This window comes from Macaca nemestrina, chromosome 10 (genome assembly GCF_043159975.1).
Source record: "Macaca nemestrina isolate mMacNem1 chromosome 10, mMacNem.hap1, whole genome shotgun sequence".
Lineage (NCBI taxonomy): Eukaryota > Metazoa > Chordata > Mammalia > Primates > Cercopithecidae > Macaca > Macaca nemestrina.
In genome coordinates, this window is record NC_092134.1 from 88,966,366 (window position 1) to 88,984,109 (window position 17,744).

The 17,744-nt window shown below is 38.9% G+C and overlaps 1 protein-coding gene across 4 annotated transcripts in view; it reads left to right on the forward strand.

Annotated features, from left to right (window-relative positions):
- The window catches only part of LOC105470100 (neural EGFL like 2), a 435,684-nt gene that overhangs the window by 267,663 nt on the left and 150,277 nt on the right, over window positions 1-17,744 (forward strand). For all 4 annotated transcript variants that reach the window (XM_071071837.1, XM_071071835.1, XM_011721849.2 and 1 more), the window contains exon 14: window positions 3,956-4,081. In XM_071071837.1, the coding sequence (XP_070927938.1) occupies window positions 3,956-4,081 (126 nt within the window). The remainder of the gene's footprint in view (window positions 1-3,955; window positions 4,082-17,744) is intronic.

Here is a 17,744-nt window from a genome sequence, read left to right on the forward strand (position 1 = left end):
ATTTTATTCATTCAATTATTCCCATCTAGGATTTCTGGTTTTTTCTTTTTATGGCGTCTATTTCTGTTGAATTTCTTATTCAGATGATGACTTGTTTCCCTGATTTCTTTGTGTTGTTTATCTGTGTTCTCTTGTATTTCACTGAGTTTCTCTAATGTCATTCTTTTGAATTCCTTTTTAGACATTTTATAGATTTTCTTTATGTTGGGATCTGTTACTTGATAATTATGATGTTCCTTTGGAGATGTCATGTTTCTTTGTTTTTTCATGTTTCTTGTGTCTTTATGTTGATGTCTGTGCATGTGGTGAAATAGTCTCTCCTTCCAATTTTATGGGCTGGCTTTAGTGGAGAAAGACTTTTTTCTATAGATGTGTCTGTCTTATCGGTTTAGTAAGATGCTGTTGCTTTGATTCTGGGTAGGCACAATATTGTAGTCTCTGTATGATTTATCATGCTATAATTAGTGTCGTTGGTGCCTATGAGTTCCTCAGTGACTTAAGCTGTGATTGTTAGTGGAGGTTTTGGTGATGCTTTGTTGGGAATGGGAATTCTAGGTGTGCTGGTCCCTGGGTACCAGTGGTGCATTGGTGGGCTGGGTGTGGCTAGTCCTTGGGCCCTCAGTGGCATACATGAGCACCAGCAGTGGCAGATATGGGTGGGCCTCTTCTTGGGCCTCTGGGCAGTATGCTCAGGTTCTGGTAGTTGCAGTGGTGGGCCAACTGAGTGGGTCCTTGATCACTCAGACAGCATTTCTGACATGGATGGTGGCACTATTGGCAGTTTTCCAACCCTCAGGTCTCTGAACCACATGCCCATGCACTAACGGTGATGGCAGTGGGTTGGGCATGCTGGTTTCTGGGTTCCCTAAGAGGTACATGTGAGTACTGATGGTGGGTAGGGTAGGCCTCTCCTTAATGCCCCTGGATAGTGTGTATATGTTCCAGTGGCAGCAGGCATGGCGAGCCCATACCCAGGCTCCTGGCCAGCACAAGTGGGCAGTGTGGGATGATCTCCAGATTCGTGATAGTGCACGTGGGCACCAGCATTGGTGGCAGGAGGCAAGACAGGTCTCTCAAGCACCATGATGGTGCACCTAGGCCCTGGCTGTGCTGGGTAGGATGGGTCAATCCTCAGGTCCCTGGATAAAGCATTTGGGTGCTAATGGCAGGGGCAGTGGGTGGGACAAGCCTATCCTCAGCCCCCAGGAGGGCACATGGCCAGTCTTGAAGGCAAGTACAGGTACATGGTAGCCCTGCTGCTGGAGAGGGTAGGATTGTTGTCATTAGCAGTGACCCTGGGCAGTCAGCTCTCAGTTTCTGGGGAGGGTATGCTTTGGCTTCCTTTGTCCCAGGGGCAGTTTCCTTAGTGTGCTGTATCATCTATTCCCCAGTGTATAGGACATTGTGTGGACTAAAGTGCTGGGGACCTGGTTGCGTTGCTGGGTCCAGTTGGTATTATAGCAGCATAGCCCTCTGGATGGACATGAAGGGATGCCAGTGGTGCTCCAGGGATGTAGAAAAGCAGGGGTTTTTGGGCCCCAGGGTAGGATATCATCTTTTGAGAGATAGACTCTCAAAATGGCGCCATTGCTGTAGTTGCTTGGGTCTCAGGGGGGTTTATAGGTCCCTACATGGAACAATGCCATCCTACGTATTCTAGGCAACTTCCTATACTAGGCTCAGGGCCTGTGAGGGCACAGGGTGTCTTTTGTGGCTAGGATTATATGACACTGTGGTAGGAATGTGGACCCCTGCAGATCTTTCACTTACCTTTTCCCCACAATAGATAGTTCCTCCTGGCTTTGAGCTGATCTTGCCTGGGCCAACTGCTTCACTTCTCTCTCCCATGCCTCAAAGGTTCTCTGACACTTCCCTGCTGAATTTCAGAGTTATCTGTTAGAAACTCAATTTGACATGTGGCTATCTACTCACTGTTATGATCCTTGTCTGTCAAAGAGATGAGTACCAGGCTCCTCTAGTAAGTATTTTGAATCCTCACCGTGCTCAGTGGTGATTGCTAACCTTGGCTATGCATTAGGTCAGAAGTCATCAACTTTTGACCTGTGAGCCAAATATGGCTGGCTCACCATCAATTTTTGTCAATGAACTTTTATTCCAACACTGCCAAGTTCATTAAATTTATGTGTTGCCCATGACTTCCAAAGTCTAGAAAATTTACTATCTGTCCCTTTACTGAGGTTTTTTTTTCTGACCCCTGTATTACACTCATCATGGAGAAGATTTTTTAAAAAAATCATTGCATGTGTTCCACCACAAACAATTAAATTAGAACTTGGAGTGGGGTTTTGGAAGTTGGCCCAAGAACCAGTCTTTTTTTGTTTTCGTTTTTAACATCCCAGATGAATATGATGGGCAAAGTTAAGAAACACTAATAGATAATTTATACCCTTGAGGAATATGTGGTTTGTTCAGGAGAAAGAAACTCATAAAAATTAATAAAAATACAATTGATGCATCTATAATGGAAACATTTACAAAGTCCTGAGGGAGCACTGCATTGGGAGTATTTTAGTTCATTAGGGAAGTTTTTGTAGGAAGGACATTTAAATAGATTCTTGAAGGATGAATCTACCAGTAAACAAGATCCACTGGGATGGTGTCAGGGAGAGAAGGAGTAGCAGTTATAAGTAGAGAGAACAGCATATATAAAGGACGACAGATAAGAAAGAGCAGGTAGGTTAGAAACTATGTGGCCAGAACACTGAGAGGGGAGAAGGGAGTGAGGTCATCAGATGTGAAATTGGAAAAGTAAAGACCAAACCAGGAAACGTTTTGTAGGTTCAGATAAGAAGTTTAGAATTTATTATGTTGTCCATGGAATTGAATAGAAAATTGAATTTCTCTAGGACTCAGGTTTTTCCCTCTGTAAAATAAATAGTTAACTCAGATGAATGATAAGAACCCTACAGTTCTAAAATATAGATTCCTAGATTATGCCAATTATTTCTTTTGACATTCTCAGGACTGGGAACATAGTTGGGCTTACACAAATGACATGGCCCCTGTAGTGGTGTGTCACCTATCCATCTCTTATAGTTGATCCATTTCTGTTAACAGTATAAATGAATTCAGTGCTACTTTGTGGAATCATCAGAAGGATTTGAGAATGCAGACTTCTGGATGGGAAATTCCTTGTCTGACCAATGCATTAAGGCCCTTAAATACTTGTAAAATGATTTGTATTCTATACAGAGAGATACTGTTAAATGAAGACAGTTTCATTGTGAAAATTCACATTCTTCACAATTAGTAGCAGTGCTTCTTATGGGTTAGCATCCAGAAGTTGTTATACATACTCATAACTTGGTGTGTGAATTACCATGTAAGATCTTCAATATAATATCTGATTTTACTATTTTGTAACTTCTCATCTATATCAGGTCTCTATTGTAACTTTATCTGTGTTTGTATACTTACTGGGATAGCTGTATGTCTACTTTTATCTCTAATAAGCTCATGCAATTGACTTCATGTCTTTAAGTGAAATTGTTACAATTCTGGTTTATATCGATCACTTTATTTACCTCTTTCAGGGTCTGCTCTATTGTACCGAATAGCTGATGAATCAAACAATAATATGTGGCAGGCTCTGTGATTGAAGATTGTTAGATACTAAGGCAGCCCAATCTTTGCATTCTGATTCATTTTATCAAGCATAGGCAGATGAATGTGCTGAAAATTTCAAAAGATATTTAGATGATGCAAGTTAAAACAGACAGACTTCTTCATAACTCCAAGAAGAGCTGTTGGGAAAAAAAAACTCTTGATTTTTGTCATTGGAACATTAAACACTCCTAGCAAAGGAGATATCATGAATGCTTTTTTGAAATGCTATTCATTTAGTAAATATTTCCCTCTCCCTACCAAAGAAAACAATATAGGAGCTCCGGAATATTACCCACTGTTGACCTCTTTGTCCTGTTTTTCTTCGCAGACATCGATGAGTGTGCTGAAGGGCGCCATTACTGTCGTGAAAATACTATGTGTGTCAACACCCCGGGTTCTTTTATGTGCATCTGCAAAACTGGATACATCAGAATTGATGATTATTCATGTACAGGTAAATGGTGGCTATTCGTGAAATAAAATCATTTTATGTCTTAAGTTTACTTTTAAAAATTTCTTTGACTCTCATTTTTTTTTATCAGTGTACCATAAATACAACAAAAAATAAGCAAAATCATATCTTGATTTGGCAGTTATTTCTTTATCTATTCTAAAGAAAAAAAAACACCTGCTTGCTCTGGATAAACATATACTCCAATTTGGAAGATAAAAGCCCTAGAAAATCAGTATATGCTACATTTATACTTAGTATTTACGCTCAAAACTTGTGTGAAATACTATGGTCAATCTGAGAAACAAGCCCTAAAGGATATATGATGATAGATTTTTGAATAGAAAAATAATAGCATAAATAATGTGATTTTTTTCCACATTTTTAGAGTTTAGAGATTTTTAGAGTTCTAGGATATGGGACTATTAAAGATAATTGAGTTTCTTCACACGTCTGAGAAATACAATTGAGAACTACATCAAATAAGTTTTCTATATTTTTTGTTGTATGAAATACCACTCATTCAGTATCATCCAAAGTCTTGTTAGGGATATTGTGTTGGTAGTGTCTGAAGTTGGTCCTGGCTTGAGGTAATACAGTGTATTCCTTTTATTCTATAGCTTTCTACCTGTAGAATATGCAAAAACAAAACAAAACATGGTGCTAGAAGAGTAGCTTGAATACTATAGGATTTGAGGAAATGTTGGTGTGAAACAGAACATTTCTTTCCATCTCTATATTTTTAAATAGAAGAAACAAAATAACGTATTTTAGAAAGACAGGTAGAACCATAAAACTGGAGAGCACCCAAAAATGTTATTCTTGTCACCCATTTCTCTACCTCCAATTTTATGATCTTTATCAGATGCAGGTATAAACAAAACCTAGATGTTTTCAGGGAGACTCCATAATCCTCCCTAGTAAAAATATGAATCTATAATAGAAGTATCATTTTGTCTTTGTTTCAGTTGTCTGCTTCTAAGTCTTCATTATAGTGTCCATACTGTCTGCTAATTGATAACCTTATCACAGGGAAGGATCTTCCTCTAAATTCAAATGTAGTATTTATAAAAACAAAATGATGCCATTCAAAAATAATGAGAAGTGACTTCCCAATTTATGGAAAATAACTGAAGATATCCTGAAGGTAGAAGATATTTAATATAAAAATGCTGATGGATTTACAAATTCCTATCTTTTTTATCAGTTCATCCTAAACATTTCCAAATTATGGAAACAATTCTCCATTTTTTAGACAAAATTTAAGTACATTGAGTGGAAGAGTGTCTTGAAGTAGGACCACAGAGATGCTTTTCAGCATAAAAAGAATATAAAAGAACAACTTATAATAAATAAATGGAAAATATCATTTACTATACTACTGATAATACCAATAAATCTGAATTTCCACTTAATCTTTAACAAGAAAGCTAAGATAAAACCGCTGCATCTTAGAATGCATATATTTCAAGGTGTGCTTATTAAAAATTAGTGCTAGCAATTTCAGGGGAGTCCACTGATTCTTTGATATTATAGACTTGAAAAGCTTTGTGCATTTTTATATTTCCTAATGATTCTTTTTGTTTTTCTTATATTCTTAAAGTAGTGTTAGAAGTTTTAAGTGAAAGGACATGGGACATAGTTTGGCCTACTGTTGAGTAAGGAGTGTTTCTGCAGGGCAGGATATTTTTAAGAGATTCATTTCCGTTCTGAGTCTGTTGGATATAAATCCAAGGAACAGGTTAGCTTTCATATATTTACAGAGAATCTTCTGCCTTTGGCTTCACCTCTCCCAGTGCACTTTCCTTCCAAACAAAATCCTACAAATTAATGTTTGTTTTTGACTACTTGGGAGGAATTTTCCCTTACCATTTCCAAGTATCTAATGATATAAATGAACTATTCCTTTGTAGGAATGTGAAGGGAGTAGAAAATCATTTTAAGAAATGCTATTCAGACTGTGATTTTTTTGTGCCTAAGGAACAAGAGCCACAAAGCTCAGGATCTGGCAGATGATAAAATGTATTTCTTTAATGAGGCACTAGCATTTTCAACTAACACCACTATTTCTATGCTGTCACTTAAAGAGGAGAAACTTTCTTGCCCTTAAATTTCCACTCTATTATGACTAGGTCTATGAACACAAAACTTGGATTTTTTTTAGAGAGAATATAAGTCGATTTTATTTTTAGTCCAGAGTCAGGTGAATATTGCCAAAATTTTTTTAATGTTAGGTCATAGAGGACTAACACATATTCCAGATTTCTGTAAAGGAAATACATGTTTACATTTTATGTTCTGGGATTGGTTCCCCCACACTTTGATATTAGGGTCTGTACAAAAGTCTTAAAGAAATTACTCCCCTAATGGGACTTTGCCTTGTGGCCAAAGGCTTCTAGCTTGTTCCTTTTTGAGAGCTCCCATTAGATCAGAGTAGGACTTTATTTATCTTATAAAAGATTGAGATTTATTTTTTTCTAAATTTTAGTAATAGACACCCACATACTTGTAGTAGAAGACTTTCCAGAATGAATGTCAAGCCATCACTGCAGAGCCGGTCCCTGATGTTTGTGACCAAGCTCTTGGAATTCCATGTTTGTTTTGCTTCTGTATCCCTGCCCCTCTTTCCTGTTAATGAGCCCCTTGCTAACAGAACAACAGATACTTCCAGAAGACTCTCAAAGTTGCTTATCCCATGTGGAAATTAATCATAGACATTCTAATTTAAAGAAGATTCTAAGAGCAATACACATTACTTAACAATGAAGAGCTTTGATCAATAAGGAAGCCTTTTCCTGCTTTATTTTTTTAACCTAGTAGCTCTGGCATACATATTACATATGCAAGTTGGTCAAATTGCATATTTTTTTCTTTCAGTTTCAGATGATTTGAGTTAGATTTTCCTCATGTTCATAAAATTTTGGAGATGGAAGAATTATTAAAGATAATCAGGTTAAATCCCCTAAGTTTCACAAATGAAGAAACCAAGGCTCAGAGAGATTGCTTTATCCATAGTTAAACATATAGTGAGAAGCAAAGGGGGCTAGAATATGAACCTTTTTATTGTAACTCTTATACTATTCACTGTTTGTCTAATTTGCAGCCATACAAAAATAAAGGGAAGTGATTCATATTTTATGTAGAAACACACTATTCAATACATTATGTTCAGTATTTAAACTGCTGTCTTTATAGGTTATTTAAGTTAATCGGCTTCAATTCCAAGAGAAATTTTTACACTACAGATCATATAATAATGACCCTAAATCAGAAATTAGTGGAATAAATATGAATCACCATTTTCTGGGCCTCTGACTCTATTCCAAAATTGTGGAAATGACTCAGTTGCACCATTTGCACAAATGATGCATTTGGTTTTGCTCTTCTAAACTCATTAATGTAATTTTCCTTCCAGTGAAGGTGTTATTAGTTTTTCTAATTAATGCTTCATAATTTCTCTCTTTACATCCTTTCGTGTTCCTATAGAAAAAATACTGGGTATCACAAGGGGAGAGAGAGAGAGAGAGAGAGAGAGAGACAGAGAGAGAGGAAGAGGAGCAGGAGGGAGAGAGAAGAGATAAAGGAAAGGAAGGGGGAAGAAGAAGGGAAGGGAGAACAGAGAGAGGGAAATAGAGAAGAGAAAAAAATGGAAGGGAAAAGAGGAAAAGAAATGGAAAAGGGAAGGGAATGGAAGGGAAAACATGAGCCAAGATGCTTGAGGCCCATTCTTCAGGATATCTGCAAAAGTAACCTATTTTGTTTATGCATAACAAAGTTTCTTGATTACTTATATGGACTAATGGCTTTTTTGGTTCACTCCCATAAGCATTCATTAAATTGGGTAGATCTTCTTGAGTTTTACTGGTAATCTCTTCTTGGAACTGGCCTTGATTAATGGAAAAAGCATGAAACATCTCTAGAAATAAAGATGGAATTGTTACCAGTGGCAGATATCTGAGTCACACGTCACTATGTTACTGGTGGAAGATACTCGAGTTACTGGTGGTGAATTCCTACAGTTCTGCAACAACCTCACTGCTTGCTTCCTCAGAAGAAAGAATTCAACTGAGGATTGAGGGGCATAAGGCAGAAAAAGAGACTGAGGCAAATTTCAGAGCAGGAATGAAAGTTTATTAAAAAGTGTTACAGCAAGAAAGAAAATACACTTGAAAGAAGAGTCCCAGATGGGTGACCCAAAGGACAAGTGTTGTGTTTAACCTTGATCCTAGGACTTTATAGGCTGGCCCACCTCCAATGTGTTGCACCCCTTTCCCATGATTTTTCCCATAGGATGGGCTGCCTGCATGTGCAGTGCCCTCCTTGCACTTGTGCAGTGCCCTCCTTGTGCTTGGACAGTGAGCATGCACAGTGTGTTTAGGAAGTTGTGTGCATGCTCATCTGAGGCTTTCTTCCTTTTTCCAGTGCAATGCCCCTGGAAAGTCATACTATGACATTTTGTCTCTCTTTTTTTTTAAAATTATACTTTAAGTTCTAGAGTACATGTGCACAACATGCAGGTTTGTTACATATGTATACATGTGCCATGTTGGTGGACTGCACCCATTAACTTGTCATTTACACTAGGTATATCTCCTAATGCTATCCCTCCCCCTCCCTCCTCCCCCTCCCCCCTCCCCCCACCCCACAACAGGCCCCATTGTGTGATGTTCCCCTTCCTGTGTCCAAGTGTTCTCATTGTTCAATTCCCACCTATGAGTGAGAACATGCGGTGTTTGGTTTTCTGTTCTTGCGATAGTTTGCTGAAAATGATGGTTTCCAGCTGCATCCATGTACCTACAAAGGACAGGAACTCATCCTTTTTTATGGCTGCATAGTATTCCATGGTGTATATGTGCCACATTTTCTTAATCCAGTCTGTCATTGATGGACATTTGGGTTGGTTCCAAGTCTTTGCTATTGTGAATAGTGCCGCAATAAACATACGTGTGCATGTATCTTTATAGCAGCATGATTTATAATCCTTTGGGTATATACCCAGTAATGGGATGGCTGGGTCAAATGGTATTTCTAGTTCTATATCCTTGAGGAATTGCCACACTGTCTTCCACAATGATTGAACTAGTTTACAGTCCCACCAACAGTGTAAAAGCATTCCTATTTCTCCATATCCTCTCCAGTACCTGTTGTTTCCTGACATTTTAATGATAGTCATTCTAACTGGTGTGAGATGGTATCTCATTGTGGTTTTGATTTGCATTTCTCTGATGGCCAGTGATGATGAGCATTTTTTCATGTGTCTGTTGGCTGCATAAATGTCTTCTTTTGAGAAGTGTCTGTTCATATCCTTTGCCCACTTTTTGATGGGGTTGTTTGTTTTTTTTCTTGTAAATTTGTTTGAGTTCTTTGTAGGTTCTGGATATTAGCCCATTGTCAGATGAGTAGATTGCAAAAATTTTCTCCCATTCTGTAGGCTGCCTGTTCACTCTGATGGTAGTTTCTTTTGCTGTGCAGAAGCTCTTTAGTTTAATTAGATCCCATTTGTCAATTTTGGCTTTTGTTGTCGTTGCTTTTGGTGTTTTAGATATGAAGTCCTTGCCCATGCCTGTGTCCTGAATGGTATTGCCTAGGTTTTCTTCTAGGGTTTTTATGGTTTTAGGTGTAACATTTTAGTCTCTAATCCATCTTCAATTAATTTTTGTATAAGATGTAAGGAAGGGATCCTGTTTCAGCTTTCTACATATGGCAAGCCAGTTTTCCCAGCACCATTTATTAAATAGGGAATCCTTTCTCCATTTCTTGTTTTTATCAGGTCTGTCAAAGATCAGTTGGTTGTAGATGTGTGGTGTTATTCCTGAGGGCTCTGTTCTGTTCCATTGGTCTATATCTCTGTTGTGGTAACAGTATCATGCTGCTTCGTTACTGTAGCCTTGTAGTATAGTTTGAAGTCAGGTAGCATGATGCCTCCAGCTTTGTTTTTTTGGCTTAGGACTCTCTTGGCAATGTGGGCTCTTTTTTGGTTCCATATGAACTTTAAAGTAGTTTTTTCCAATTCTGTGAAGAAAGTCATTGGTAACTTAATAGGGATGGCATTGAATCTATAAATTACCTTGGGCAGTATGGCCATTTTCACAATATTGATTCTTCCTGTCCCTGAGCATGGAATGCTCTTCCATTTGTTTGTGTCCTCCTTTATTTCATTGAGCAGTGTTTTGTAGTTCTCCTTGAAGAGGTTCCTTCACATCCCTTGTAAGCTGGATTCCTAGGTACTTTATTCTCCTTGAAGCTATTGTGAATGGGAGTTCACTCATGATTTGGCTCTCTGTTTGTCTGTTATTGTTGTATAAGAATGCTAGTGACTTTTGCACATTGATTTTGTATCCTGAGACTTTGCTGAAGTTGCTTATCAGCTGAAGGAGATTTTGGGCTGAGACGATGGGGTTTTCTAAATATACAATTATGTCATCTGCAAACAGGGACAATTTGACTTCCTCTTTTCCTAATTGACTACCCTTTATTTCTTTCTCTTGCCTGATTGCCCTGGCCAGAACTTCCAATACTATGTTGAATAGGAGTGGTGAGAGAGGGCATCCCTGTCTTGTGCCAGTTTTCAAAGGAAATGCTTCCAGCTTTTGCCCATTCAGTATGATATTTGCTGTGGGTTTCATTTTGTCTCTTAATGTACATGCCAGGGAAGTTGCTTCTCCCTGGCATCTGCATTCAGTTAACCCTTTAGTGAGACACATGTGGACCCTCAGGAAATGGCCTTTCCCTGGTGCTGGCTGCAAATTCATCACTTTTACAGAGCAATGTGATAATTGCCAAACCATCACCTGACATTCCCAGTGAGTGGAGGAGAACCCTCTCCTGCCCCACTCATGCCTGTCTAACTACCTGTAAGAGAATCAAGAATTTTGGGTAAAGATCTGAATGAAGAGGCACTCATTTCAGATCTTCCTCACATTTCTCTCTGCTCTCTACTGCAATGAAAAAGGAATTCCGATTCTTCTTTTGTGTTGATGAGCTCTATGTTGTGTAGTTCTTTAGAGTGGGAATAGGAGAATGGGAAGGATGGATGGGTAGAAGGGATGGAAAATTCTCTTGTCCCAGCCTAGGGATTAAATTGATCCTTTAGGGTAGTGGTTGTCAATTGTGCATTCCCACCTGACAAAGAATACTTGAAAATATCTGGAGATATTTTTAGTTATCACAACTATGTGGGAAGGGGTTACTACTGGGATCTGGTAGGTAGATGCTAGGGATGCAACTAAGCATCCTGTAATATTATTAGGCTAGCTATCTGCTTAAGGAAATGTTTTATTTCCTTGGGACCCCTTCAATGGGAATTTTTCTCTGGTTACCTTTCAGATGACTGATTAATCTTCATCCTTTACAAGATATCTGGCACAGGACAGCTAGGTCCCCACCCTACAAAAAGATTTACATGGCCCAAAATGTCAATAGTCCCAAGGTTGGGAAATCCTGCTTTAGAGTCACCCAATTAAAAATGTAAGATGCATATTTTCCTTTTAACTTTCCCTGTTCCCCTTTGAATTTCCTTTAGGCCCTGTATAGGGATACCTTCTCTTACTTCTTGTGTTCCCCAATGTCCTTTCATGGTCATTTGGCCACAAAAAGGACCCCGTTTTAAGTCCCACTCACCACTAAGTTCTTCTGTCTCCTTTCTTCTATCAAAACCCAGATTTTAACTTAACCTAGGTGAATGATTCTCCAATGATAAAATTACAGGCCTCAGCAGAGGCAGCAGAGAAAATTCCTTAGGGTCCCTCAAATGACACTATCCTGATGCATGCTCCATATACTTTCTACTGATTTTGACTGCTTCTATTATCCCAGGGCCTTTTGATGCTGGCTTTTGTCCATGTCACATATCATAGGAGGTTTATAAAGTGTCTAAGCACAGGGAGTTCTACTAGATACTTGAGTTTTTGTTGAAAAAAAGAAAACAAAAAAAGAGAGAGACTCCTCTGGTGTTCCTCAAGGAGTTTCACTTCTGAAAGTACTTAACTTTTTATAGCATTGAGTGTGCCTAGTGCTTATATTTTATTATCTTTTTGTGGTCAATTCTTTTTCTCTAACATGGTTGATGTTGAATTTTTTTAAAAAAGTTATCACTGATGGCCAGTGATGCTGAGCTTTTTTTCAGATGTTTGTTGGCCACATGAATGTCTTCTGTTGAGAAGTATCTGTTCATATCCTTCACCCACTTTTTGATGGAGTTTTTTTTTTTTAACTGTAAATTTGTTTAAGTTCCTTGTAGATTCTAGATATTAGCCCTTTGTCAGATGGATAGATTGCATAAATTTTCTCCCATTCTGTAGGTTGCCTGTTCACTTTGAGGATAGTTTCTTTTGCTGTGCAGAAGCTCTTTAGTTTAGTTAGATCCCATTTGTCAATTTTGGCTTTTGTTGCCATTGCTTTTGGTGTTTTAGTCATGAAGCCTTTGCCCATGCCTATGTCCTGAATGGCATTGCCTAGATTTTCTTCTAGGGTTTTTATGATTTTAGGTCTTATGTTTAAGTCTTTAATCCATCTTATTTTTTGTATCAGGTATAAGGAAGGGATCCAGTTTTAGTTTTCTGCATATGGCTAGCCAGTTTTCCCAAAACCATTTATTAAATAAGGAATCCTTTCCCCATTGCTTGTTTTTGTCAGGTTTGTCAAAGATCAGATGGTTATAGATATGTGGTGTTACTTCTGAGGCCTCTGTTCTGTTCCATTGGTCTATATATCTGTTTTGGTACCAGTATCATGCTGTTTTGGTTACTGTAGCCTTGTAGTGTAGTTTGAAATCAGGTAGTGTGATGCCTCCAACTTTGTTCTTTTTGCTTAGAATTGTCTTGGCTATGTGGGCTCTTTTTTGGTTCCATATGAAATTTAAACTAGTTTTTTTCTAATTCTGTGAAGAAAGTCAAAGGTAGCTTGATGGAGATAGCATTGAATCTATAAATTACTTTGGGCAGTATGGCCATTTTCGTGATATTGATTCTTCCTATCCATGAGCAAGGAATGTTTTTCCATTTGTTGTGTCCTCTCTTATTTCCTTAAGCAGTGGTTTATAGTTTTCCTTGAAGAGGTCCTTCACATCCCTTGTAAGTTGTATTCCTAGGTATTTTATTCTGTTTGTAGCAATTGTAAATGGGAATTCACTCATGATTTGGCTCTCTGTTTGTCTGTTTTTGGTATATAGGAATGCTTTTGATTTTTGCACATTGATTTTGTATCCTGAGACTTTGCTGAAGTTCCTTATTAGCTTAAAAGAGATGTTGGGCTGAGACAATGATGAGATACCATCTCACACCAGTTAGAATGGTGATCACTAAAAAGTCATGATACAATAGATGCTGGAGAGGATCTGGAGAAATAGGAATGCTTTTACACTGTTGGTGGGAGTATAAATTAGTTCATCCATTGTGGAAGACAGTGCGGCGATTCTTCAAGGATCTAGAACCAGAAATACAATTTGACCCAGAAATCCCATTACTGGGTCTATACCCAAAGGATTATAAATCATTCTACTATAAAGACACATGCACACGTATGTTTATTGCAGCACTATTCACAATAGCGAAGACTTGGAACCAACCCAAATACCCATCAATGATAGACTGGATAAAGAAAATGTGGCCCATATACACCATGGAATACTATGCAGCCATAAAAAAGGATGAGTTCCTGTCCTTTGCAAGGACATGGATGAAGCTGGAAACCATCATTTTCAGCAAACTAACACAGGAACAAAAAACCAAACTCTGCATATTCTCATTCATAAGTGGGTGTTGAACAATGAGAAAACATAGACACATGGAGGGGAACATCACACACCAGGGCCTGTTGGGGGTGGCGGGATAGGGGAGGGATAGCATTAGGAGAAATACTTAATGTAGATGACAGGTTGATGGGTGCAGCAAACCACCGTGGCACATGTATACCTATATAACAACCTGCACATTCTGCACATGTATCCCAGAACTTGAAGTATAATTTTAAAAAAAAGAATTTCGGCTGGGCATGGTGGCTCACATCTGTAATCCCAGTACTTTGGGAGGCCGAGGTGGGCAGATCATGAGGTCAAGAGATTGAGACCATCCTGGCTAACACAGTGAAACCGCATCTCTACTAAAAATACAGAAAATTAGCTCCTCAGGAGGTTGAGGCAGGAGAGTGGCGGGAACCCGGGATGCAATGAGCGATCACCCCACTGCACTCCAGCTTGGGTGACAGAGTGAGACTCCGTCTGAAGAAAAAAAAGAGAATTTCAAATAATCTTTTAAATGTGGTGTCATAAGACAATGTGTGAAGAAGCCTCAGTTAATGGTAGTGGAATAAATGGCTGGTAATTTGAGGAAAAATTCAGTTTTGACTCATACTTCACATACCACATAGATGCATGCACACCCACACACATGCACATGACACACACACACACACACACTCTCTCTCTCTCTTTTCTTTCTCTCTCCAGTGAAATATTAAAAGAGTTAAATATTTTTATTTAAAGAAGTTATCACTAGTGTCCTGTTTGTCAGTCTTGTTTAATTTGCTAATTATGGAGAAAGAGTGGTGAATTTTAATTTGATATTTTCTTCACTTTTCCTCATCACTATTGATTTTCTAGCCTTAAAAGAGTCTTGAATACTATTGTTGGATGCAAAAGGTTGCGGAAAAGAATTTACTGCAACTAAAGCAAAGAGTTTAAGTCAGTCGTAACCCATGCATGCCCCTTTCTCAAACACTGCTCTGTGTGTTTAAATTATTTCAAATAATGCTAGAAAGTTAATTTGTTTGATGGATTTAAAGAAATCATATTTTGAAAAGGCAGCAATACTACTGTTTTTATTCTAACTTCTTCCCCAAACATTTATATTGAAGCAAAAAGTTATTGTATGGATAAACAATACCTTCATGTCAGCTACTTAAAAATAGCTTTCAGGCCGGGCGCGGTGGCTCAAGCCTGTAATCCCAGCGCTATGGGAGGCCGAGACGGGCGGATCACGAGGTCAGGAGATCGAGACCATCCTGGCTAACACGGTGAAACCCCGTCTCTACTAAAAAATACAAAAATCTAGCCGGGCGAGGTGGCGGGCGCCTGTAGTCCCAGCTACTCGGGAGGCTGAGGCAGGAGAATGGTCTAAACCCGGGAGGCGGAACTTGCAGTGAGCTGAGATCCGGCCACTGCACCCCAGCCTGGGCGACAGAGCAAGACTCTGTCTCAAAAAAAAAAAAAATAAATAGCTTTCAATGGATTTATCAAAATCACAAGTACAGAACAAAACAGATAATTTATTGTGTGTGCATGCACCATAATAATTACTGGTATATAAATGGTAAAGGAAGTAAGAATACTGGGGACAATGACAAAGTAGATAGGGGCACAAGAAGCACAGATTCAGGAGGACGATGACAAAGAACTGGAAGTGGAAATATGCATATTGCATATCAGCTTTCACAAAAACATTAAACAAAGTTGTTTTAGTTGTAAAGTGCTTTGTACACTTTCCCTTTAGTAAAACACTTACTGCAAAAGAAATGTTTAATGAACACTAGCTGTTATTATTGTGACTCTTATGGTTAGACAAATTCTTATCTTGAGGAAATGTCTTATTTCTCAATGGGACTCTTTCAACTGGGCACTTTTCTCTGGTTAATTTTAAACTGAATCGTTAACTTACATGAAATAGATAGCTTTGTTGGAGCAATGGACTCAATGTGTTATTATTTATTCAACTATACTTCTTCTGTACCTGTGAATAGGGGCTTAAAAACCTTGATGTAACTGAGTAACAGTTACTCTGGAACTTGGAAAATCCTTCCTTTGGAGGATCTGTTGTACTTCCTAGGAAGAAGTTCCAGAATGAATGTTAGATTGTGATACCCAGGGACTAAATGCAAACATTCAGAGCTTCACAATACTAATCTGCCCAGGGTAAAGAATAGCACCTCTAAACAATCAGCAGGTCTGGGCCATTCTCAAGCAGGACAGATTTTGTGAGCCTGGCTGCTTCTGTGTGGATTTATTTTAGAAGAGTCATAGTCAACAATCAGACGATCCTACCATCTGACCACTGGTTGCCATCACTATTGGAAATGACTTTTGCATTTTTGTGAACAACTATTTCAAATTTTCTTTTCCTGAAATCAGCATTGCAAACTATAATGAAATTGTGGCATATATCAGCCTTTTTATAAAACATGAAAATCAGATAACTTTAGGTTTTAAAATGTAAAGTATGCCCCCTAAAGCTAAATGATGCCTCATTCATCTCCTGTGGTTCATTATCTATTATTACAATGTTACTTATTAAGTAATTTGAAAATATAAACATGATCACAAAAGCAAATTAAAATACCAAGCCCTAGGACTCAAAGAATTAATGATGAAAAACTATTTCTAAGCCAACATAATCCAGGAAGCATCTCTAGAAAAGCGTGTACTCTGGCTACCAGGAAGGGTTAATGTTTGGAAAACTTCAGGCCACATTTAGAAAACTCACAGAGAACAGAAGTGAGACGTGTCTCCACAGTTACTGAGGAGGCCAAGGCAATGTGCTTATCTCTTTTCTGAAACACATATGTGCATGCATACAATTAGCAGTCAGCCCAAAATGGAACAGGCTCAAAGGCTCTGGGAGCTGAATTGCCTTTTTAAAGATGAAAAGCTTGGAGAGGAGTCTGTGCTCACTAAATCTGTCAGTGAGTGAGGGAAGCACACCAGCTTCAATGTAGTGGCTTTTAGGCTTGTCAGAGCCTTTATGTAGAATCATATGCATCTGTCGTGTCCATGTACAGCCTCCAGCCCAGCTGGCCATAGTTTGGTCTTTAGAGCACCAGTGGCAGGTTTCCCTGTGAACCTGCCTCTCTGCAAGCCCACCTGAGGACTGAGATGGTGGGAGCCGCCTCATTAGCAAGCCTCATCTACTTTGACTTATTAGTCAAACTCTAATTTACCTTTGTCCCAAACGGATATATGAGTTGTTTCACTTCAAGATTTTTATATGAAAAGCAGAGAGCCGAAAACTCACCTAGGGGAATAAAAGGATTATACATTCCAGGAGTGTGATAATAACGGTGTCTTAGCAACAGACACCTGTAGAGGAGAGGATTGCTGAATTCGAAGCTCAACGGATACCTTTCATTTCCTTTCTTGATTGCTGGCTTTGACATGTTAGCCAGGATGAATTTTGACCTTCCTTCTGCCTTACCACCTTTTGAGTGCTCCATGGAGCAGAGTTCATCTTCACATTCTGTTGCTGATCTAATCTTGCAGTGGGTGTATAACCTCCTGGTGACATTGCCTCGTCTCGCTGCTCTTCTTTCCTCCCCAGCCCGGGGTGCCTCTGCAGTGTCACATTCATGACAAGTTATGGTTTTGGGCCCTGAGACTGAGTTTCTTCCCCTAAATCAGAAGCCTTATCTCTCCTGTGTGCTTCTGCTGGGGTGAGACACAGCCACACTGACTGCTTGGAGAATGTTTCCTTACTGTGTCTGTGGGACAGGAATCTGGTTGTGGAATAGCTGCATTCCAGTAGGAACTGACATCCTATTACCTTTGCTGCAAACTATTGGTTAGAAGCAAATCATTAGGTCTAGCCCACACTAAACTGTAGGGGATTACACAAAGGTATAGCTTTCAGGAGATGGATATCATAGGGGACCATTTTAGAGACTGACTACCACAAACGATGAG